General features: G+C 32.8%; 4 protein-coding genes across 4 annotated transcripts; 1 reads left to right on the forward strand and 3 right to left on the reverse strand.

Annotated features, from left to right (window-relative positions):
* Window positions 1-827: 827 nt before the first annotated feature.
* On the reverse strand, window positions 828-7,646 carry LOC118044212 (ATP-dependent DNA helicase DDM1). The gene is made up of 15 exons (XM_035052419.2): window positions 7,271-7,646; window positions 6,742-6,996; window positions 6,552-6,638; window positions 5,765-6,111; window positions 5,482-5,671; window positions 4,515-4,690; window positions 4,313-4,382; window positions 4,032-4,221; window positions 3,291-3,386; window positions 3,114-3,208; window positions 2,915-3,034; window positions 2,230-2,349; window positions 2,033-2,131; window positions 1,845-1,955; window positions 828-1,400 (listed from the first exon to the last, which is right to left on the reverse strand). The coding sequence occupies exons 1-15, from the start codon at window positions 7,331-7,333 to the stop codon at window positions 1,164-1,166; spliced, it is 2,256 nt and encodes a 751-aa protein (XP_034908310.1). The 5' UTR covers window positions 7,334-7,646; the 3' UTR covers window positions 828-1,163.
* Window positions 7,647-9,515: 1,869 nt separating this feature from the next.
* LOC118044213 (transcription factor RF2b) lies at window positions 9,516-12,811 on the reverse strand. The gene is made up of 4 exons (XM_035052420.2): window positions 12,117-12,811; window positions 11,055-11,187; window positions 10,434-10,518; window positions 9,516-10,271 (listed from the first exon to the last, which is right to left on the reverse strand). The coding sequence occupies exons 1-4, from the start codon at window positions 12,683-12,685 to the stop codon at window positions 9,904-9,906; spliced, it is 1,155 nt and encodes a 384-aa protein (XP_034908311.1). The 5' UTR covers window positions 12,686-12,811; the 3' UTR covers window positions 9,516-9,903.
* Window positions 12,812-17,487: 4,676 nt separating this feature from the next.
* On the forward strand, window positions 17,488-18,051 carry LOC118044214 (RING-H2 finger protein ATL74). Its single transcript, XM_035052421.2, has one exon. The coding sequence runs from the start codon at window positions 17,488-17,490 to the stop codon at window positions 18,049-18,051; it is 564 nt and encodes a 187-aa protein (XP_034908312.1).
* A 108-nt stretch (window positions 18,052-18,159) lies between these two features.
* Window positions 18,160-20,484, reverse strand: LOC118044215 (uncharacterized). The gene is made up of 3 exons (XM_035052422.2): window positions 19,745-20,484; window positions 19,443-19,546; window positions 18,160-19,069 (listed from the first exon to the last, which is right to left on the reverse strand). Exons 1-3 carry the CDS (start codon window positions 20,336-20,338, stop codon window positions 18,793-18,795), a joined length of 975 nt encoding a protein of 324 aa, XP_034908313.1. The 5' UTR covers window positions 20,339-20,484; the 3' UTR covers window positions 18,160-18,792.
* Between the last annotated feature and the right edge of the window lie 1,680 nt (window positions 20,485-22,164).

Here is a 22,164-nt window from a genome sequence, read left to right on the forward strand (position 1 = left end):
AAAGATAGTTGTTGCTTAGACATCAACTTCAACCCCCCTAATTCCCTTGAGATTGTTCTTTCTAAGTGATTTGATGACAGATCAATCAAGTGAAATTAAATAGCGTTTTCAAGCTCAGTAGTATCTTACCAGAAATATTATTGTTTGAGATTTTAAGGCTTGTCAATCTTTCCATTTCAAAGAAAGATCATCATAAAAATTATTGTAATTCAAATCAACATAATCTAGATATGGATAAACACCAAAATCCTTAGAAATATTTCCAGTTAATTGCAATACGCATAAATTATTGGTATAATTTTAGGCCAACATAGAAAATCCTTTAAAAAAAATTTCAAAGTCATCAACTTTCTCTTCATCTTTATCAAAAGCAATAAAAAATGATTTAATTTTTTAACTTGTGATACATATTTAGTAAGAGGATTTTCAAGACTACTATTCCACTAAGTGCAAAAATATTTTCACTAATAAATTTTAAATCCTCAAGGTTTAAATATCCGATTCCGATTTGTATCAGTATATTTTTTTTCTAGTACCTTCAAGCTACTAATATAATATAATTTATAATTCAAATTGTACCTTAAATATTTGAATATTATATTTATTTATATTAATGTATTGTACTTGAATTTCTATAAACTTCTCAGTTTGCTAATTAATTATGCATATATTATTTAGTTTAAATTTAATTTGTTAAACTACTAAAAAAGAGTGATACCTAAATTATATTGCATGCAAGTTCATATATCAAAGCAAAGTATTTAAACTTGCAATTGAATTTAAAAAAATAAAAACCCTAGCATTTGTACCAATCAGACAAACAAAAGTTATCAAAGTCGAAGTCAATTGATCTTTGGAAATACTCCTTAAAATAATATCATTTCGAGTCAATTCTACATTTTGTCTCTAAAATTGATTCAGAACATGAAAAATACAAATATCTGATAACTAGACATTACCAAAAAAGGGCCTCTCTCTATTCTATTGTTACCAAAATCATGGAGAAGCATCCGACTAAAAGCAACACTCTGCTCGCAAAAAAGTAAGGCATTCAGGATCCATATCCTCCGTCTGAGGCCCCCCCTCCCCAAAAACGCAGACATTCAGTGGTCAGGCCAGGTCTGCAACCGCAACCACCATCTGTGGATGTGGCGAACAAACTTCTAACTATTAAGGGTAGAGAGCACGCCTCCACTGGCAGTCGGTACAACCACCTCCCAACCAGGCCCTTTCAGAGGAATTGAAACAGTGGCAGCCATGTTTTCTATGTCATCTGATGATGAGCCTACGACCAAATCACTGCGATCCAACACCCTCTCTAAATCTTCATCACTGATATCTGTCTGTATCAACTTGTCTTCTGCTGTTTCTTCATCCCGAAGCAGGGCCAGCATCTCCTCCTGAAAGGTTAATCCAATTGAAAAATTCATCAATAAAAGCACAAAAGAAAAGGAAAGAAGTTGCTGGTCATAACCAAGTCGCATCCAATCCTAGCATAGCCAACTGCAGGTGCTCGGTTAGCGGTAAATCAAAATAAGAATTTCACTGTTTGCTTTTCATTTGGAACAGAAAACTTTCAATGTTACATCACATGCTGCAATGTGTCATCTAATTGACAGCCATCTGATTGCCAATTGTCATTTTTTCACCATTTGACACTAATTAAAAGGGTATGTTCAAAAATAGAAAAAATAAATGAGGTTGAAGAAATAAAATCTTCCTTAATTCTAGCCAGGGAGCAAACCCCTACTGAATTTCAATGAACCATGAAAGATACATACCACTGCTACCACTAATGGTTAAATAATAGAAGACATGTAAGAAACAAAGCATATAAAACAAACCTCCATGAGATCTGAGCCGGTAGACTTGGTTCGCTCTTGATGAAACTGTCCTTTCCCAATGACCACATGCTCAAGCTTCAACTTACTAAAAGCTCTTTTCAAAATACGACCCTGTAAGCATACAATTTGTCGATTACCTGACAACCAAACAAAAGCACTAAACGAAAACAATGGCCATCGTTGGTTACCTCAACCGACTGAGCTGTTGTAAGCCTGTAAACATGAACAGGCTTGGTTTGCCCAATTCGGTGACATCTATCCATGGCTTGCAGATCCATTTGAGGGTTCTGGGATAAAATTGTAAAAATCCATGTAATAGTACAAAAATCAAGAGTTTTTAGTATATACCAAGGGTGGAACATGGGACACAAGATCAAGAAAATACCCAGTCACTGTCATACAGGATACAGGTATCAGCTGAAGTGAGGTTGATACCCAATCCACCAGCTCTTGTGCTAAGAAGAAAAATCCTATACTGACTGTTTTCGTCATTGAATTCCTGGATCTGTTCAACACAAACAAACTCTTTTAAGCCTGGAATAATTATGCAATTTAATCCTTTCAGGTATTAGCAGATGCCATTCAATACTAGCAGCACACATCGACTTTCAGGATCTTTTCCCCATTAACAAACGCTTTCAAGCCTAGAATAATAAAACAATTTAATACTCAAAAATACTAGCAGATGCCACTACATGCTAGAACATGCTGACTGGACAAGAAACAAAGTGCTGAGAATAAACATTAGCAAATTACTGATGACAGGCAGTGAAGTTGACAAGTAAATTGCGTCACCAAGAGCTTGAAAGAAGTTTTCAAAAGTGCATAATCAAGACATGCAGAGATGCTTTGATGAAAGCAAAGACACCGAAATAAGTGATAAATCATGTATTATTGGCCTAAACCAATTGCCAAGACAGTTGCAGAATCCAAAATTATAAACTTCATAATATTCATCTATGGCGAGCAAGTTTTTCTTACATGTCTAAACACAAAAGCTGCAAGTTAATATTAATATTAAATATGTAAACCTTCAAGTTAAATAAAAAGGAATGCAAGGTGTAACGGACCTGTTTCTTCCTTTCATCCAACCTCACAGAGCCATCAATTCTACAAACTTCAAATCCTTTCTCACTAAAGTAATAGTCCATTATGTCCAAAATTTTAGTCCACTGGGAGAAAATCAGAACCTGTTTAAAAAGCCAGCAGAAGATGAGAGCATGTATGGTTTACAATAAACTAGAAAGTTTAGAAATTTGCACATCATACTTTGTGCTGGAGTGCAAACAAACGGTTCAACAATCTATCCAGCAATTGGAATTTGCCACACTTCCCAACTATCTGTTCAACTGGTGGATAGAAATCTGTCAAGAACATCGAAGGCATTAGTGAATCTGGCAACAGAAATTCACCATACAGTAATTAAACGAGTTGAAAGGCACATACATGAGCCATCAAAGGCAGACTCTAAGAGATCCGGGTGGTAGCAATTTTTCCGAAGTTGAATCATCAAATTATTAAGCCTTCCTTTCATGCCTATTCCTGCAATTTTAAAAAACCAGAAGTCAATACAGGAAAATATGTAGAGCGGCTATCCATTCTATTAGGCCAGTGCTTGATGACAATGCAGGTCAAGATGCATGGCGAAAGAATAAATGACTGCAGTTTGCTATCAGGTAGAATAATCTAAAAAATATATAAATAAAAAACAAGCAAACAAATAGCATATCCATATGATAAATCAAGCTTCAGCCCACAAAGAAAAGAATAATTATAACATGAACATTCATGAACCTGTGCTCCACGATTCACAAACCATAGGAAATATCATAGCCAAAATTAAGTCAAAGGACCAACAACTTATAATAGGGAGAATTAAATAAAACTATGACTCAAAAGCAGACACGATTTTTACTTCAATCACCTATTTTGCTTCTAGATTCACCATTTTCCAGTGTCATCAAACTGTATGAGCTATTCAATAAACAGCTAGTATCCTGAAATTCTCACTTAGAGCTGTCACACTTTGATAGCTAGCAGTCCCAATGCCCAAAAACAGTGCTGCTTCCAAAGGACAGCCAGCCGAAACAGAATACCAAATAATCACAGCAAATAAAACCTCTTTTCCTCCTTTCTAAAGCTGAAGTCTTATCAATAACAAATTGATTGAAAAAAGTAAACTAATACCTGTATCCAGCTTCTCTCGTAAATAGTCCTCCAGAGTCTTATTGATTAAATGCTCCTGGAATTTCTTCTGATGCTCAGTCAGGGTAGCATATAAGATGATCTCTTTCTTCCGGGGAAGCATCTGCTCTACATCAGTTTTCATTCTCCGTAGGAGAAAGGGACGCAATATTGCATGAAGTTTGGTTACAGCCTGAGGTTGATTAAAAACCCAGTATATACACCATGCCATTCAAATGTTTCATTTACAAAAGCAGAATTGCATCATTAGCTAAAATACATACCTGAGCCCTTCGCCTTTCTTCTACTTCTTCCTTCATTGTTTCATTATTGCACTTTCCTGACAGATCAAACCTGAGAAAGAAAAAAAATTCAGTTTAGGTGAATTGCATGTGAAGCATTCAGTCATAACTACATGATTGAAGTCTATACTGCCATAATTACTGGAAAATGAATGCACGACTTTCAAATTGACAGCATACCGACCATGACTCAAATTCTTCATGGGATTGGAAAATATCAGGCAAAATGAAATTCAACAGTGACCAAAGCTCAGCCAAATTGTTTTGCAGAGGTGTCCCAGTTAATAAGAGCTTATTGTCCACGTGCAAGTATTTCAACTCCTTCAGCAGTTTGCATTTTGAATTTTTCAACCGGTGCCCCTTAAGTAAGAAGGTTGCAATTTAGAATAGCTAGTAAAAATCAGTAATTTGGCAAATTAAAGTATTGGCACATGAAAGAAGACAGCTCAGAATGTTTAAGGCACAAAAAGAACAAACAAGAGCAAAGGTATCTCAGAGCCCATGAACAAACACGAGCATTGACTAAACAGAATAAAGCATTTCATTTCAATTTGCAATTTAAATAATTATTAACAGAGTGAGATAAAGTCTAAAAGTGACAAAATAGTGAGTGTTTAATCTGTTAGCTCAAAAGATTAGAGCTTTGTGGAATTGCAAGATCCAAGATGCCATGGTTGCATGCCTGTATAGCCAATCTAAACTTCATAAATTCAAAAACAGAGAACTGTTATCTTCGGCAAATCTGCTAGTTTATAAATATGCAGTGCAACATCACATAAAAAGGCTCTGAGCTTATTTCAGGTTCCCAACAAAATGTATAAAGTGAGTGGAAAAGCTAAAATTGTACCAAAAAGGAAAAAAGAATCAACAAGAAAGCATAGCACTTTTAAATTCCAGGCACTTGTTATACTGAGTGCTATCTTATGTGTAATTTGAAAGTCTTGAATCCAGAGCAGTTGACCACAATGTATCCAAACACACAGAACACCACTACTAAAAACAATAGTGTCATTTTTAGCTTTGCCCTTATAACCAAAAGCAGTCACTTTGTCCATATGATTTCCCTTAAGCTAATGTTGTTTGCTTGGAAGAAAAGAGTACTTCTCCCGTGTGTCTACCTAATCTACAAGCTCTCTTGTTAAAACACTCACCTCATCAACCACAACATACTTCCATGGGTAATGCCTCAAATACTTTTTTGCATCCGATAATGCAATCTCATAGGAAGTAACAATAATTGGGAATTTGGAGCCAATTGATCTGGGCATGTGCTTCCTCCTTATCTCATCCCTCTGTTTCTTGCTACCATGGTAGATAACTGCGTCCATAGAAGGAGCAAACCTATTCAGGGGAATTCACAGAGAATCAAATAAAACTGTGGATTAAAAGATCAAGATGGACAGTTTACACAAAAAATCAAGTTAAAACTTTTACCTTGAAATCTCATTCACCCAATTTGAGAGAGTGGAAAGAGGGGCAATAACCATATAAGGTCCATTTAAACCATTCCCTTTTAGATGTGCTAGGAAACCAATTGTTTGGATAGTCTTTCCGAGCCCCATTTGATCTGCAAGGATCCCATTGAGCCCATTTGTCCAGAGAGAGATCAACCATTTCACACCTTTAATCTGATAAGATTTCAACCTCCCACCAGTTAGCAAAGGTACAAGTTCTCTCTGCTCTTTCTCAGCTCTTTCTTCCTCAGTCAAATTTGCATCCTCAACCTTGTCAACTTCTTTTGATCTTGTAAGCATTGCGGTAACTGCTCTCTTGGCTTTCCTCTGAAGAAAGGTAGGTCATGGCATGTCAGAATTCACTAAGGCAATCTTAAAATGGCATCTTTTCATAGCATAACACGTAAAATTAAATACAGGAAGATTTGAGAGGTCAAGACTAAAACTCCACTGAGATCATTAAAACATTCCCCATCTCAGTCAGTTCTCTTACATCTACCCATTTTCATCTTACAATTATATTCCTCTTTGGCAAGTGCGTTAAATATCCCTACATAAACATGTTTTCCTATTAACAGCTCTATTAAATTAAGAAGCAATCGTAAAATATATAATTGAAAATTTGTAACCAGTAAAGCACAAAAAATCAAACTTAAACTTTCAATCTTATACAATACAGCAAATCTGCCGGCCACAACAGTCATCTCTAACATAATATCCAAAACACTAACGTCCATATGAAGCAAAGAAAGAGGATAAAAACTCACAGAATTGTATTGCGCAGCGGCTTTTCTTTTTGATCCACGACCTCTCTTTTTCTGCTCGGCAGGTTCATTCTCTTGCTCCGCTCCATTCTAGTAATGCAATCTAAATCGTAAGGCAAGAAAACAAAAACGAAAAAGGAACATAAAAGAAAATTCATTGAAAAAAAAGGCATTTCAGAAGATATACACATACAGAAGTGATTTGATCAATCTTTTCCAGCAGAAACTCTGAATAGAGCTGAGTTTGAGTTAAAAGCTGGTCCAATCTATTAAACTGGCTTTCATCCAACTGAGCTTCCTCCGCCGCCGCTTTTTCTATCTCTTCTTCTTTCACCCTGGATTTCAACAGCTTCTCTTCCTCCTCCGCCATAGATATTGATATAAGAGACGCGTCCCCATTTTTTGCTTCCACAAACACCTCTTCTTCTACTTTCAAATTGCATTGCTCCTTCATTTTAAGGGGGGAAAACACAAAAACATAAATAATACATAATATATTGTTAATCATATCTTTTAAAAAAAAAATCACTCTTTTGTTCGACTGCTTAACATTAAAATAAAAAAACATTTTTTTTGCTTCTACAGTTTTTTTCTTCTTGTAATTTGCAAAAAAAAAAATATAAAATCGATCAATTTAAAAAAAAAAAAACAAAAACACTTCTTTTCGAGAGTTAAATAGAAAAAAAAAATCTAAAACAGAAAAAGGCTAAAAATAATAATACCTCGTCTTCAAGAACGGAAGTAGGAGAATCAGCAGAGGCTTCACTTTTCACTTCGCTCCCCATTTCAAAAATTAGAAAAACAAATATCACCTCCAAACGCACAAGACAAATCGCAGTTTTTACAAATAAAGGCTAGCGCGGTGAGAAAAGGGAACTGCCGAAATCTATCGCACAAACTCGTGATTTTTCGAGAAATGAAAGAGCACGAACTGTAGAGAAGAAGGAAGCAGACCGGACCGTGACAGTTTCTCTAAGAGAAGAAGACGGAGAGTTTTGAACTTGCAAAAGAGAGAGCTTCAAATTAAAAAAAATAATAATAATAATTCTTTTTTATTTGTTTTCTTCGAGGTGAAATGGGCGGGAAATGGAGTTTAAAGTTATGCTCAGAAATGTAGGAATAATTACCAAAGGAACCTCATGGTTTGGTTGGGTTTTCTTCTTTTCTCCGGTCCTTTTTGGTATCCACAGCACTGATAAGAAAAGGATCTCCTGAAATCATGGTTGCGGGGATGATTGGTTGTCTCGCAGGATGTAATTAAGTTTTAATTTGGTTCTCTTAGTTTAAATAATTTAAATATTTAGTCCTCGTGGTTTTAAAATCTTATATTCAATCTCTATGAATTGAAATATGCTTATAATTAAATCAAATCATATACTTATAATTAAGTTATAAGAATATTTTAAATAATAGAGATTGAATATACAATTTTATGAGGACTAGTTATTCGATTTAACAATTTTATCTTACTTCTCGATGAATGTTGTTCTTTATTTTAATTTTTTTAATTTGTTTTCCTTTTTCAAACATTAATTTTGTAATCTAATTTTTGAAAACATATTTATCTGCTTAATTCTACTTAATCATTTACTATACCATAAATTAAATATCCAATGTTTTACTAGGGGCTAGGAAGTTAGAAGCTGGGAATCTCTCTAAATGTTAATAACAGGATCCAAAATTTCCTTAAATCTTCGTTTTTTTTCCTTCCTCGTATTTGGAATATGCCATTAATTAATTATTAATTAACAAAAACTAAAAGAGATATGGTTATATATAACACATTACAAAACATTATTCATCACAGTAGTTATTTTTTCCTTGTTTTTTAATCTATATTTTTTTCAATAATTCTATCAATCAATATTTAATTTATTAAAAATTAAATTTTATTATTTGTCACGGTTTATTTTTTATGTGGTTATCCTCATATCATGATTCGTGTTACAAGTTCAACGAGTTAATATGGTTGACTCAAGTTTTTTTAATTGGTATTTTTTTTTAATTTCATTTTTTATTAGATTGATTATAGATTAGATTTCATGATTTGTTTTCGTTTTATTTTCCATGAAGTTATTACAGTCTTATAATCTAAGTTACAAATTTTACATGTTAACCCAAGTAGACTCTGATTGTTTTATCATGTCTCTTTCCAAATTGAATAGAGAATTATTTTGGTTTCATAATTTATTTTGATTTTACTTATAGAGAATTATTTTGGTTTCATGACTCAGATTAGGTTTGCAAGTTAACCCAAATTTAATCAAGTTGTTTTTTTGGTTTACTTTCTATAAGATAATCCTGGTCTTATAACTCGAGTTATGGATTTGACAAGTTAACTCGTGTTGATTTAAGTTGTTTTTTTGCTTTTTTTTTTATTTTATATTTTAATATTGAGTTAATTGAAAATTAAATTTTATAATTTGTTTCAAAGATTGTCATAATCTTATAATTTCGGGGTGTTTTTTTCATTTTTTTTTATTTTAAATTGAGTTTTACAATGTATTTCAATTTTTTTTTGTATGAAATTATTATAATCTCTTAACTGGATCATAGATTCAATTGATTAATCTAGATTAATTAAATAGGTTATTGTCTTCATTTAAAAATAAAAAAAAAAAGAATATCTTTTTTTTTTTTTTCTTCATAAAACTGATTTTTTTTTTTTTTTACTTCTATAAAAAGTTGCGCTTGATGTTTCTGGCATAGGGCTGAGCAAGATCTAGTTTATATAGAAACCAGACAGTTCTTGTGAATATATATATTCTGTAACGTATCTCAAGGCCATAAATCTGTGCTGTAATGGTGGCGATCCTTCTCGAGAATGGAAGGCTTCAGCTTTGTCACTTCATGAATGCATGCCGCCCCTTGTTGACAAAACGATGGGGCTGCAGTTGACAGAGGAGTCGGAAACATCATAGTGTGAAAGAGGAAAGAACATTTTAGACAGAAAAGAAAGCAGCTAGGGAGGGGGGGAGAAGGAATTGGAGTCCATTTCAATCAATCCAGGAACGGTTCAAGAGTAATATGACAGTCTACAAAGAATCGGACAACATCAACATAACATCCCATAATATGTTGACATCCAACAGGAATGACCTTTCATCCCAACATGTCCTAATCACCACGAAATCCCATGTTAAACAAAGGACTCTTACACATCGCATCAAAACCTGGGTGCTTCCCTTTCTGGAGAACCCTAAGAATAAATAATTTGAATCGACCCCACAGCATGAATGGAATGAATAATGAAATCAAAACAGAAACCTTCTCTACGTGACTGGATGTCAGTCTATAAACAATCTAGCACACAGGCACACCATGGACAAGTCAGCTAGTTAGCAGCCAGTTTGCCTCAAAATGTGGAGCTATTTTCACTTGCAGAAAGCGAGGGACCTTCTGACTTTACAATATTTAAGCCTTTATTACTGATATCAAGCCCCTGTAACTGTCTGATAGGATCGTTTTGCATGTAGTCTGAGAGGTTGTGAGAATCTGCCTGCTGTAGATGGTGGGTGGACATGCTAGGTGGGGTACGAGTAAATGATGGTAATTGCATGTTTGGGTGACCTGAAGATCCTGGCTGTGGAGGAAGTGGGAAAAAGTTTGGCTGGGTGAAGGGCATTTGGTGCATTCCCAAGTTGAATGACTCGGAAGGGCTTACCATTTCCCCGGTGGCTATCCTGAGCCTCTCAACCTCCTTCTTCAATGCTTCATTCAGAGCTACAGAATAATACAGAACAAAATAATAACCACCACTGTTTCAACCAAATATGATGTCATAGCCTTAAATAACAAATTTTAAAGATGAAATGACTAAGAAAAAGCAAAGAGTATTTATCAGGTGCACAGGTGATATAAACATAAAGCAGGCATGCCACTCACCATCACGCAACTGAGCCTGTTGCTCCATTGCTTGCAACCGAAGCTTAAGCTCTGTGTTTTCTGAACTTAGACCAGTTGTGTCCCTCTATACGAGAAAAAGAAGAGAAACAGGATCATCATCCTGACCGAAAATCAGAAGTAGTAGAGCACATAACATGGACTACGCACAGTGGCTGACAATAAAGTAACATGATGAGATGAGATTGATAGAAAAGATAATGGTGTTCTTGATTACAAGAACACAAAATTCAATGATAACGCAAGAGATTTTTACTTGCTTTTCATTCTGCATCTACTAGCTTGCCCTGTGAAAGATCTCTCTTAAGAGAGGAGGGTTGTGATCAGATTATTAGCTACAAAGTTTCACGAGAATCACCACCCGATAACAAGATCATTTACTATCATAACCATTCTTCATCCTCACTTGAATTTTTTTTTTTTTGGTTCACGTCCGTGGATCAATTTGTTTATCTAGGCATTAACACAATCATCCATCCAACAAAAAATGGATCACAAAAATGAGAGACATCCTTGCAGTGGAAAAACGTGGTATAAATAGACTATACAAATATAACCAAGGTAGAAAAATGCATGCTGAAATTACAACCAACAAACATAAACCTGAAATAAAGTTAGTTGTGCAGAAAGAGTGGTAGCTTCTGTTTGGAGGGTCTGAACTTTGCGCTCAAGTTCCAGTATGTATCGGGCTTTCCTCTCTTTAGAGCGGGCGGCAGACTGCCTATTTGCAAGTATCCTGTGAACAACAACTAGGTTGTCAGCATGCGCAAAAGGGATGCCACCAATTTTTGAAGAAAACTAATTCGCAAATCAATTATCCGCATCTTTGCTTGTCTTTGTTCATGCATTCATTGTCAAAAGAAAACTATGAAAAAAATATTTGGGGTGATTATACTTTTAAACATCTAAAGGCCCTTAAAACTACAAAAGTTAAATAGTAAATCCAATCACCTGATAAGTAGCAGTTACCGACATTTCTAAAATCCCACCATAATCCACCATAAAGTTAAATGTCAAGTATGCCAAAGTGGTTGGTGAATGACAAGTCAGCCTAAATTGAAGAAAACTATTGAAGCTTAAAATTTCTAAATCCCAGCATAATGCACCATTACTTTAAATCTCAAGTATGCCAAAGTGGTTGGTGAATAACAAGTAAGCATATATTGAAGAAAAATACTCGAACTAACAAGCCAGAATCTATCTTAGAAGATAAACCAGTTTCTTGACTTCCTTGTAGGCTTCAATATATACTAAAGTATCCATTTGCCACAAAGACTATAAAATTCATCATATTATTTGATAAACAGTAGTAGAAGAAGAAAAGACTCCAGTCCCGCAAAATACAACAATTCAACAAGCAGGTCAAAACACAGACTACTTAACAGTTATGTGACAGCATGAATCATCATAGATCCCAAGATGAAACAAACAATATTGACCAATCAGAACCGAGAATCTAACCCCTGAAACCAATTTTAAATCCAGCAAGCAACTAGCTAGCTTTCCCCATCTTCCACATCCAAAAAACTACAAAAATTAAACCATAAAACCACAAACATTACCTATCTCAAATTTAAAGCAAATGCACACCAATTTCCTACAAAAACCCATAAAAGAATAAAATTTTAAGCAAAACCCATAATCAAAAAACAAAAAAGTTCACACCTTTTAGCTCTTTTAGGATCAAGATTCCAAAGCTCAGCTAACTTATCAGGCGGCATTGCTTTCTTAGCATCCATTACCTCTCCTCCACCAAACACACTCCCATCAACAGAATTACTATGCCTATGCTTAGGCCTGGAAGTACCCGAACCTGAAAACCCAGATTTCTCTCCATTCATATTATTATCATTATCATTCTGAACCCCGCCTCCAGCTCCATTCCCACTATTGCCTCCAGTTAGCTTATCAACATCAATGTAGGTTGAGAACAAATCATCCTCTGATCCGATCTCTTCTAAGCTTCCTGTTGAAGACCCCCCTCCACCATTACCATTGCCATTACCACCATTGATTTGATCTGATGGGTGGATATCCATCATCATCATTGTCATGTCTTCTGGTAACCTAAAACTCATCTCTGAACGTGCCCTCCTATGGAGGGCTCCACCTCGAACGTTATTGAGCATCGAAGAAGCAGGTGGTGTTGTGGGGTTGGGGTTGTGGGGTTTTGTTGGATCTGAATTTTGTGGTGGTTTAGATTGTGGATCTTGAGTTTCCATTGAAGAAGACATTGTTGAGAAGCTAAAAAGGGAGAAAAGCAAAGAAAGAAAATGAGAAGGTTTTGGATGTTTTTTTTCTTTTCTTTTCTTTCTTTTTTGACGTTGTTGTGTAATAAAAATTAATACTGTGTTGTGTTGCTGCTTGTCCAAAAGTTAGTTTTATTATATTAAAACGCGGTTAAGACCGGGTTTTATACTGGATTGGTTAGCAATTATCCGATTAACCTGGTGGATTATCAAAAATTTAAATAATATCTAATTTAACTTCAATAAACAAAAAAATATTGATTTAATATTTTTAAAAAAATTCTTAAAATAATATTATTTTAAATTAATCCGTATAAATTTAGATTTACCCGTATAACATAAATCTCGGAGGATATCATGAACCAGACCACGTTACATCACTGTGATCAAAGGTAAGGTTACATGTTTTTATTATTATTATTATTATTTTGGGTAACCCGGGATGTCTGGGCCAGCTTGCGCACACTATAACTAATTTTCGGGCTCACTGAACATCCTACAAGCCCAATAAACATATTTTTATTATTTTTTTTTGTGATTTAGATTGTGTATCTTCATTTTTCATCCAAGAAGACATTGTTAAGAAGTGGAAAAGGGAGAACAGGAAAGAAAGAAAATGAGAAGTTTTTTTTAAAAAAGTAAAAACTACTCAACTACTCAATTTATAATATAGACCTAACTAAGAAAAAAATATATATAATCAAATCAAAAAATAAAAAGAAAAGATAACGACTAATGGATCAATATAAACATAAAAGAATAATAAAAACCTAAAAAACAAAACAAAGAAAGAAAGACCACCCAGACTAAAAAGGTGACAAGGTTAGGATACTAGGCAATTAAATGAAAAAAAATCTAAATCAATATAAATTAAAGTGTTAAATATATTAGCCAAGAGAGTAAAATAAGCTAGTAAAAAATAAATAAAAAAAATTAAAGTATAATCCCAAACAAATCAAATCAAATTAAATTTTAAAAAAAAAAACTAAAAAGACAACTAAAAAACTATGGTAGTTTTTTGGATTGTTATAACAGTTATTTTTAAAAAAATTTTCGCTTAAAAATATATTAATATATAATTTTTATTTTTAAAAATTTATTTTTGACACCAACATATCAAAACAATCCAAAATCATAAAAACAAATTAAAGCAAAAAGCTTTTCAAAAATTATCAAAAATATTTTTTAAATGCAAAAACAAATACACTCTAAGCAAATCAAATCAAGCTAACTGACTCCATATAATATAAATGAGATAGCTCAATAAAGATAAACTGAAAAAAAATTCTAAAATTAAATTCAAAAACAACCTCATGCTGAAGGATGTAGAGTAAAAATTATTGATTCTAAATAAAAAATGAGCTAACTTAAAAAAAACTCACCATCTAAATAATAAGACTGAGATAAAAAAAATAAAAAAATAAATAAAATTATAAATCTCAATATAAAAGAATTTGAATAGGATGGAAATAAAAAAAATAATTCAAACTTTATCCTATTAAATCAACCTCTAATAAAGTTAGTAAATCTATTGAAAGAAATCATCAACTTAAAAAATCACAAATATAACATGCTAGAATGCAATAAAAAAAAGGTTTCGATGATAAAAAATAAAAATAAAAACAGTAAAAATGAGAAGAAGCACAATACAAGTGCTTCGGTGAAATCAACATCTCTTTTAATATTTCTTGTAACTGTCATTGTAACTATAATATCTTGCATGTTGAGCTCTGTTCTTATTTTTCATGTGTTTTTAGTATTGTAATAATTTTTATGATTGTAATTTAAAAAGAAAAATTAAAAAATTAAAAATTATAGTTTTTTTAAATTCAAACTTTTACCATAATTTATAATGAAAAACAAATTTAAACAATCAAATAAAAAAAAACTTTAAAAATGATAGTCAATCAAAAAGCATATGTAACTACACCCTATCATAGTACCACATGGAGCTTTCATGGTTTTTGAAACACTGGCTTGGACGGTTTAAATAATTATTTGAAATTATGGTGTAAATTATGTTTTAAAAAATTTTAATTTTTTTATTTAAAATAAATTTTTATATATTTTTAAATTATTTTGATGTGCTGATATAAAAAATATTTAAAAAAATAAAAAAAAATATTTAAATATATTTTTAAATAAAAAAATACTTTAAATAATCATTACCAACTATCACTGTTACCAGAATTCCAAATTTTATTTAAATGCACCGACCAAACCATGACCAACTGCTTCAAAGTTAGCCCAGTGCTCCTTGGATTAAATACTTTCTTAAAAGTATAATTATTTTAAAAAATATTAAAATAATTATACTTGAGCAGGCAAAGAACAAGCCTTTCAAAATGCGGTAACTTTTCTTTTAAATACTTTCTTAAAAGTATAATTATTTTAAAAATATTAAATTAATATTTTTAAATATTTTTAATATATTAATATTAAAAAAAAAAAAAAACAAATAATATTTTGATGATGACAAATAAAAAATGATGGAACTTGAGTGAAGCAGGGGCCACAGATGGGTCCTATCCCGTCAATTACGGGGTCCAACACTTTCTGAACCAGACATTACACAGGTTCCATTTATCAGCTTATTCCAGGTAATTTACTAATTCGTTGAAGACATACATTTTATATGTACATTTGTTCGGATTTATGATATAGTTAGCGCCATAATTCGATCAATTTAATATTAAATCATGTTACTATACAATAAGTTTTTATTTAATTATAATCTTTTGTTCATTAACAGCATTAATATTTAAGAGTTGACCAATAAAATCTTCAATATTCGGTCCATATGTTGTGATTTTATTTGGAAATCATTAAATCTTAACTACGTTTATATTAAATAAAAACTTTATTGTACAGAGAAATAAAATATGACATTGTATTAATAAAAAGATTTCATAAAATATTTTACTAACTAAATCAAAATCCCGTTTTCTTTCCATCAATGCATCACATCTTCTATAGAATTATCACAAGGATAGAAGAAATTTAATTGGCATTATTTTGATTTTGATTTGACAAAGGAAAACAGGTAAGCGAAAACATCTATTGTTATCATTTGAGTACATATGGGATATTAATGGCAAGTAAAATATTAAAATATATCCGATTTTCACATGTCAAATTATGTTTATAGTAATACTGGGAGGTATAATTTAAGTGATCAGATTTTAAATTTGTTTTTTTTTAATTACTAATTTTAGCATCATAAATTTTAGAGTTGCTAGAGATTTACATGGTCATTAATTTTAGGACCTCAGAAATTAGTCGAGATACGCTTAAATTAGCCTAAACATCTATAATTATCAAAAATAAAATTATACTTATTGTTTTTAAACTAACTTAAAGCAACGAGTTGAATGGTAACTCAAATAACCTAGGGATTAAACCTAACCAAATTAATCATATATAACCCGTTTAAAAATTAGATTAGTTTATAATATGATCAAAACTATTAAAAAAAATTTAAAATAATATTGTTTTTATTTTTCATAAAATAAAAAAATTAAATTGCTCCAGATCAGCTGCTCATGAACAATGACTTAACACTTACTCTAGATTTACTCCAAACTTGTATTTAAAAACTATGATTAAGCTAACTATTGATGAGGATTCATTTTTTTTTTTTTTTAAAAAAAAAAGAGTTGACAGAGCTGATATATGGCAATAACTAGAAGTTATCATAGTCTAACACAAGTCTACAAAAATTAAAGCACGAATGATCATTAGCTAAAATAAAGATCAGATATAGTTCCTAATATAAAAAAGGATTGATTCTGAAAGGATAGGAAGTCCAGAAACCCATCCCATCTTTAAGAGAGGAAATGTGATGAAAGAAGATTTTATTGATATATTTTTATAAAAATATATTGGATTAAAAATTTTAGTGTATTAAGTCTGAAACTAACCAAACCTAACTAGTTATAGATAAGCTTGGCAGTGTGTCTAGCCCAAATACATTAGGTGTGATACTAGTTAAGACATGATTATTTTAAGAGCATATTTTTCTAAAATATTATTTGTATTTTATCTCTATAAAAAAAAGATATTTATTTAAATATCGGAGAATCCATATTTTTCATAAAAAATGATATTTTAGAAGTATTAGCAACAAATGATCTTGATCTACCAAACACCAAGTATAAATTATAAGATGATAAGATTATCAATTACTTTTATTAAAAATAAATAAATAAATAATGTTATTATAAGATTCATGTTCCTTGAGACCTGTTCAGAATAAAATTTCAACTACACGATGGAATCATACCACGATCCTTTATATGAAATACGGCCAAAATTAAATTATAGTGAACTTAAAGCATCCACAACCACTTACACCCCAACTCAAAAAAATCTATCCTCGAAATATCTCTTCACATGTATTTCAGTGACCACTTATGGAGGACAAACTCTCTACTCTGCTAATATCTATCTTCACACAAAGCAATATTGAATGTGGGTAGGAGAGGACCATATATGGTTCTGATCAATTTGGTGTATTATAGCATTCTATGGTCCCAATTTTGGATAACTACTAGACTTTCTCTTATCCTTCTGATCAAGTTGATGCTGCTTTTCTTGAAGTCTTTTATCGGATGGAATATATGCAACATACCTACCTAGCTAGGTCCATATCTATAGTTACCTTGAACCAAAAAATGAAATATCTACCATAGCTAAAGCACATATTTTCTACAAAATTGAACCCTATCATGCTGCATGATCCTTCAATGGAAGCTGCGACCTGACGGATCAAATCAAACAAGCAAGCCATGCAAACTTCAGTAGTCTACCGCCTGCACCGCTTGCTCTTGGGCATGGATTCAGGGATGCCACCTGATAGCCATGGATGCAGGAATACAAGTACTGATTTCATCCTCAACAGTGATGAAAACAGCAACATGGTGATAGTTTTGGTAGCTTTGCTATGTGCATTCTTATGTGCTCTTGGAATAAAGTCCATAGCACGTTGTGCTATAAGATGTGGCCATAGAATTGGCTTTGAGACTCCGCAGCAGGCTGCTTCCCGCCTAGCTCCGGCCACTAATACAGGACTAATGAAAAGTGCACTGGGCCAGATTCCGGTGGTAACTTACGAGTCAGGACTAAATATTCAGGCCACTGATTGTACAATATGCCTTGGAGAGTTTTCGGAAGGCGAAGAGGTAAGAGTGCTACCAAAATGTAGCCATGGTTTCCATGTTAAATGCATAGACAAATGGTTATTGTTACATTCATCGTGTCCCTTGTGCCGGCAAACATTAGCACTTGATCGGTCAGCAAATAATTGTGATGTAGAGGAGCCGAATGTGAGAATCCCGGTCCCGGAAAATTGAACCGGCGGTAACTGAGCACAATACACATGTAGGTGGCGAAACTCAATAGAGGAGTTGATTGCCGGCACCAAGTTTCCTGCGAGGTGGTCAAGCCTTGCTTCTATGGAACATTCTGTAATTGTAGAATGGAGGACAAACAGGAACCTTTATTTCATTACTGTACATATATTTTCTTTTCTATGCTTTATAAGGTTGTGTTTAATTAATGTTCTAAAATAGAAGAGATAAATAACAAAAAAAAAAAAATTAGTTAAAGGGACATATAAAATATACAAGGAAACATGTTATCTCCCTAGCTATTACTATTTTTTTTCTTTTGTTTCGAAATAATAACCAAATATTATTTTTTTGTTTGTGGATTTTGTTGTAAGTGTTAAATATGATATTATATATAGCATATTTATTTAAAAACTCTTATTTCATGGCTTTTGACTTCTGAATTTTAATTCAAATAGGTTTTGAAATGTTTCCAAACTTTTTCTTTTTATTGGTTCTAATACAAATTAAAATACACAAAAACTCTAAACATAAAAATTAAACACTAAATTACATATGGACTTTATAAATGCTTATAGTGTTTATTTTATGTGACCAGTTTTTCATTGCCAAGTTCACTAATTATAGAAAATTAAATCATCCCACATTTAATTAAACCTACAGAGTAATATTAGAAAATAAAAACAAATAATCAGGTACAAGAACAAACAAATATAAAGCATCCCGATTCATTAAGGGCCCTTCCTACAAGGGCAGCTGGTGATGTTTAGGAGTACTGTAAGGAGAATAAGGCGAGCTTGTAACAAAAGAAGGAAGATCTTGACTCACGCTAACACCTGCCTTATTGGAGGGCCTTGGAGGAGTACTCATAGGGTTTCTTGATCTTGAGGTCATGTTGCCATGGCCGAATGCTCTCTCCCCTGCCCTTCTCGGCCCCTTCTCAGCCCACCTGAGCTCCGCCTGCTTTACATCACAAGGATACCCCGAACAACACCCTACCATTCCTGCTCTACTAATGTATCTGTATAAAAAATCAGACAAATTGTTAGAGTTTGATATTTGGTTGCCACAGTAATTAAATTATTTAGAGCTGTCCATCATTAATGATGAAAATATGGCCCATAAATCAAGTCAATATAGCATCATGACTACGCTTTAAGCAAGACGATCAAATAAGTTAAGGTTAATGGTAAAAGATTAGAATTTAATCCAAGTTTATGGATTGGAGAAATTTCAGAGTCCCTTTCAATGCAAGGTCATCTACAGATTTAATCACAGATAAATTTAATTTAAATTAAGTTTTGCACATCCAGTGCTTGTTAATTAATCAACCATGCATGAAAATATATAAGATAAATTAATTTGAAGGAAATATGCATGCTTAGAGATGTTACCTTTGACTGAACCTTCTCCCTAAACAGTCGATGCACTTTCTTCCTTCTGTCATCTCTCCCATTCCTATGCTTACACAATTTCGGCAATGGACTCTTCCACAAACCTGTAGACAAAATCATCATTTCTTAGCCATTAATACAAGAATATAAATCTACAATACAAGTAATGTTAAATCACCTCAAACATAACTTAAAAACCAATATCGAAATTAAGCATCTCTCTTTATCGAATCTGGGGCTTAATTTTTTTAAAAAAAAAAGAAAGAAAGAAAGAAAGAAAGAGGATTGGTTAGTATACTCACCAAGCAACGATGCCGAAAAATATAGATGTAAGTAGAGCAAACGGTGCAGATATTGGAGTGAGGGATTCCAGGGCGACGAGGTCTTCCACTTCTTTCTTGGTACATAGAATTCATGCTCATAACACTCACATCATCAAATTCCCTGCTTCTCTCCGGTGCAAACCTTGATTTTGAAGGACCTTTTCTACCTATATTTGCATGAACATGATTGCTTTGATCATGGTGATCTGATCCAATACTGCCACACGGACTATGAGATTCATCATGCTGCAGGTTATGTTTATGAGATTGACCAAGTGGGTGCCCTTCAGCAAGATGACGAGGTTGTTGATGATTTTTGGAAGCCTGTAAACCTCTGTTGAAATCAAGGCTAGGCAACTTGGTTAGAGGAGAAACTTGTTTAGGGGTTTTGGCTTCTTGAATTGGTTCTTTAGTGGTGGTACTGGTGTTCATCTTCTCTGGTGGACTTTTTTGGCTTTGTTTTACATGTATTGCTAGGTCTTGAAAAGTGAGATTGACTGAATCATCTGGGATTCCTGAATACAATTCTTCAAGCTCCATTCTTGCCTTTGCCAACGTTTTCAAGTCCCCCATTTTTTAGCTTATCAAGTTTTTTTTTTCCTCGGAGAGAAAGTGTGAGAGTTGTGGAAATTGGTTGAAATAGAGGTGGAAATGAGTTCATTAAGTTTCATAGGAAATGTCGATGATTTTATACATAAATGGCTAACATCTAGCTAGGCCGGACATTAATTAAGCTGCTCGGAAAATCAACTTGGAATTTAGCCCAGGCCAAGCTTTTTTATAAAAAAAAACAGGTAGAAGTTAACTTGATCACGCTACAACCATCCATTTGATTAAATCAAAACCTGATTTGTAGATAAAAATATATATATATATATATATATATATATATATTTTAAATATCATTTTAATATTTTAAAAAATTTCAAACGATATCTTTTCAGGTTAATTTATATCAACCCGTGATGTGCGACTCTCTACGTGGATTGAATCACCCCTAGCATGAAAAGAGACAAATACGAGGCCGGACTAATTATTAATTAGCACACTAATGACACGATTTTGGTGGTGGGGGTCAAATATATTTTGTCTCACTTGGGTTGGTACAAGAATGCTAGCCAACTTAATAAAGAAATAATAATTAAGATAGCTGATCTCCATTAATGTTAGCTAGATTAACGCGTAATTATCACAATGGATGCCTAATTGTAGCTCTTCTTCTTCTTCCACTACTAAGAAAGACTTGATCCAGCTACTGATATCATTTGAACAGTCCCATGCAACAAAAGACGTACAGTTGCCGACTCAAAAAGGACTTGATCCAGCTACTAGATCATTTGATCCATCCTTGACAGATGGATTATGATTTCTAAGTTCTAATTAAGCAGCTCTCTCTCTCTCTCTCTCTATATATATATATATATATATATATATATATATATATATATATATATCCAAAACCTTTTCTGGAAAATGTTGTTGGAGAGGTTTTCGAGACGCAGTACTGAACCAACAAAACAGTAGAGCATGCTCTATGCATATTGAACACGAAAAGATCAAGGGCAATAAATGGATTGGGTTGGACCTTCGGGAGGACCAGGCACAAACGTTTTTTTTTATTATTATTATATAATTAAATCAAACAATCTTATTGGATCTGGTACGTAAGAGTAAGAACTCGAGTTACGAGATTATATTTTTAAAACATGTTTACAATGCATGAATATCGGTTTTTTAAATAAAAAAATCAACGTAACAAAGCACGGGCGACCTGTATAATTATAAGTAAATCAAAGTATTAATGGAGATGATTGTTGACATTTTGAGATTGTAAGTAGTGTCCAAGGGTTTACACGGGTTTCGCAGGATTTTATTTACACCTAGCCAATTGAACCCTAGCTAGCTATTTAATTTAAATTAACCAAAGGTTGATTAGTCCAAGGCTTAAATTCATAAGTGGTCCCTCCACTTTAAATTAATTTGATCACAAAGAACCCCATTTGTTAATTTATTATGCCCAGCTGCGACGAAAGAGTACTGCTGCGGCTACTTAATTTTTTAAAATATTATTTTATTAAGAAATACATTAAAATAATATATTTTTTTTTTTTAAAAAAATTATTTTTGACATTAACAAATTAAAATAAAAACATAAAAAAAATAATTTGAAAAAATCAAAATTTAACCTATCCCTATTCTATTTGTAACGCAATACCAAACAAGGACAAAGAACATAAACTTCTAGTTAATAAACAAACCCTAAACCCAACCTAATTGCTTCTTGTTAGAAGGGAATTTAAGATCATCTTGTTTAATTATTTTGTATCACAGAGTATTGATGTGGCTATTTAATTTATAATCCAGGTGGATAAAGGGAACAAAATATTCAATGTTAGTAG

This window comes from Populus alba, chromosome 19 (genome assembly GCF_005239225.2).
Source record: "Populus alba chromosome 19, ASM523922v2, whole genome shotgun sequence".
Classification (NCBI taxonomy): Eukaryota; Viridiplantae; Streptophyta; class Magnoliopsida; order Malpighiales; family Salicaceae; genus Populus; species Populus alba.

Bases quoted from the DNA above. Each gene is read 5' to 3' on its own strand.
- LOC118044212 (XM_035052419.2), bottom strand. From the start codon at position 7,333: ATGGGGAGCGAAGTGAAAAGTGAAGCCTCTGCTGATTCTCCTACTTCC. The intron at 1,956-2,032 runs GTAACCAACGAT...GTATGCTTACAG, and splicing joins CAACAGCTCAGTCGGTTGAG to GGTCGTATTTTGAAAAGAGC. The intron at 1,401-1,844 runs GTTTGTTTTATA...TTAACCTTTCAG, and splicing joins CCGGCTCAGATCTCATGGAG to GAGGAGATGCTGGCCCTGCT.
- LOC118044213 (XM_035052420.2), bottom strand. From the start codon at position 12,685: ATGTCTTCTTCAATGGAAACTCAAGATCCACAATCTAAACCACCACAA. The intron at 11,188-12,116 runs GTGTGAACTTTT...TGTTGTTCACAG, and splicing joins GATCCTAAAAGAGCTAAAAG to GATACTTGCAAATAGGCAGT. The intron at 10,272-10,433 runs GTGAGTGGCATG...ATTATTCTGTAG, and splicing joins ACAGGCTCAGTTGCGTGATG to CTCTGAATGAAGCATTGAAG.
- LOC118044214 (XM_035052421.2), top strand. From the start codon at position 17,488: ATGCAAACTTCAGTAGTCTACCGCCTGCACCGCTTGCTCTTGGGCATG.
- LOC118044215 (XM_035052422.2), bottom strand. From the start codon at position 20,338: ATGGGGGACTTGAAAACGTTGGCAAAGGCAAGAATGGAGCTTGAAGAA. The intron at 19,547-19,744 runs GTGAGTATACTA...TTTTGTCTACAG, and splicing joins TTTTTCGGCATCGTTGCTTG to GTTTGTGGAAGAGTCCATTG. The intron at 19,070-19,442 runs GTAACATCTCTA...TTTTTTATACAG, and splicing joins GGGAGAAGGTTCAGTCAAAG to ATACATTAGTAGAGCAGGAA.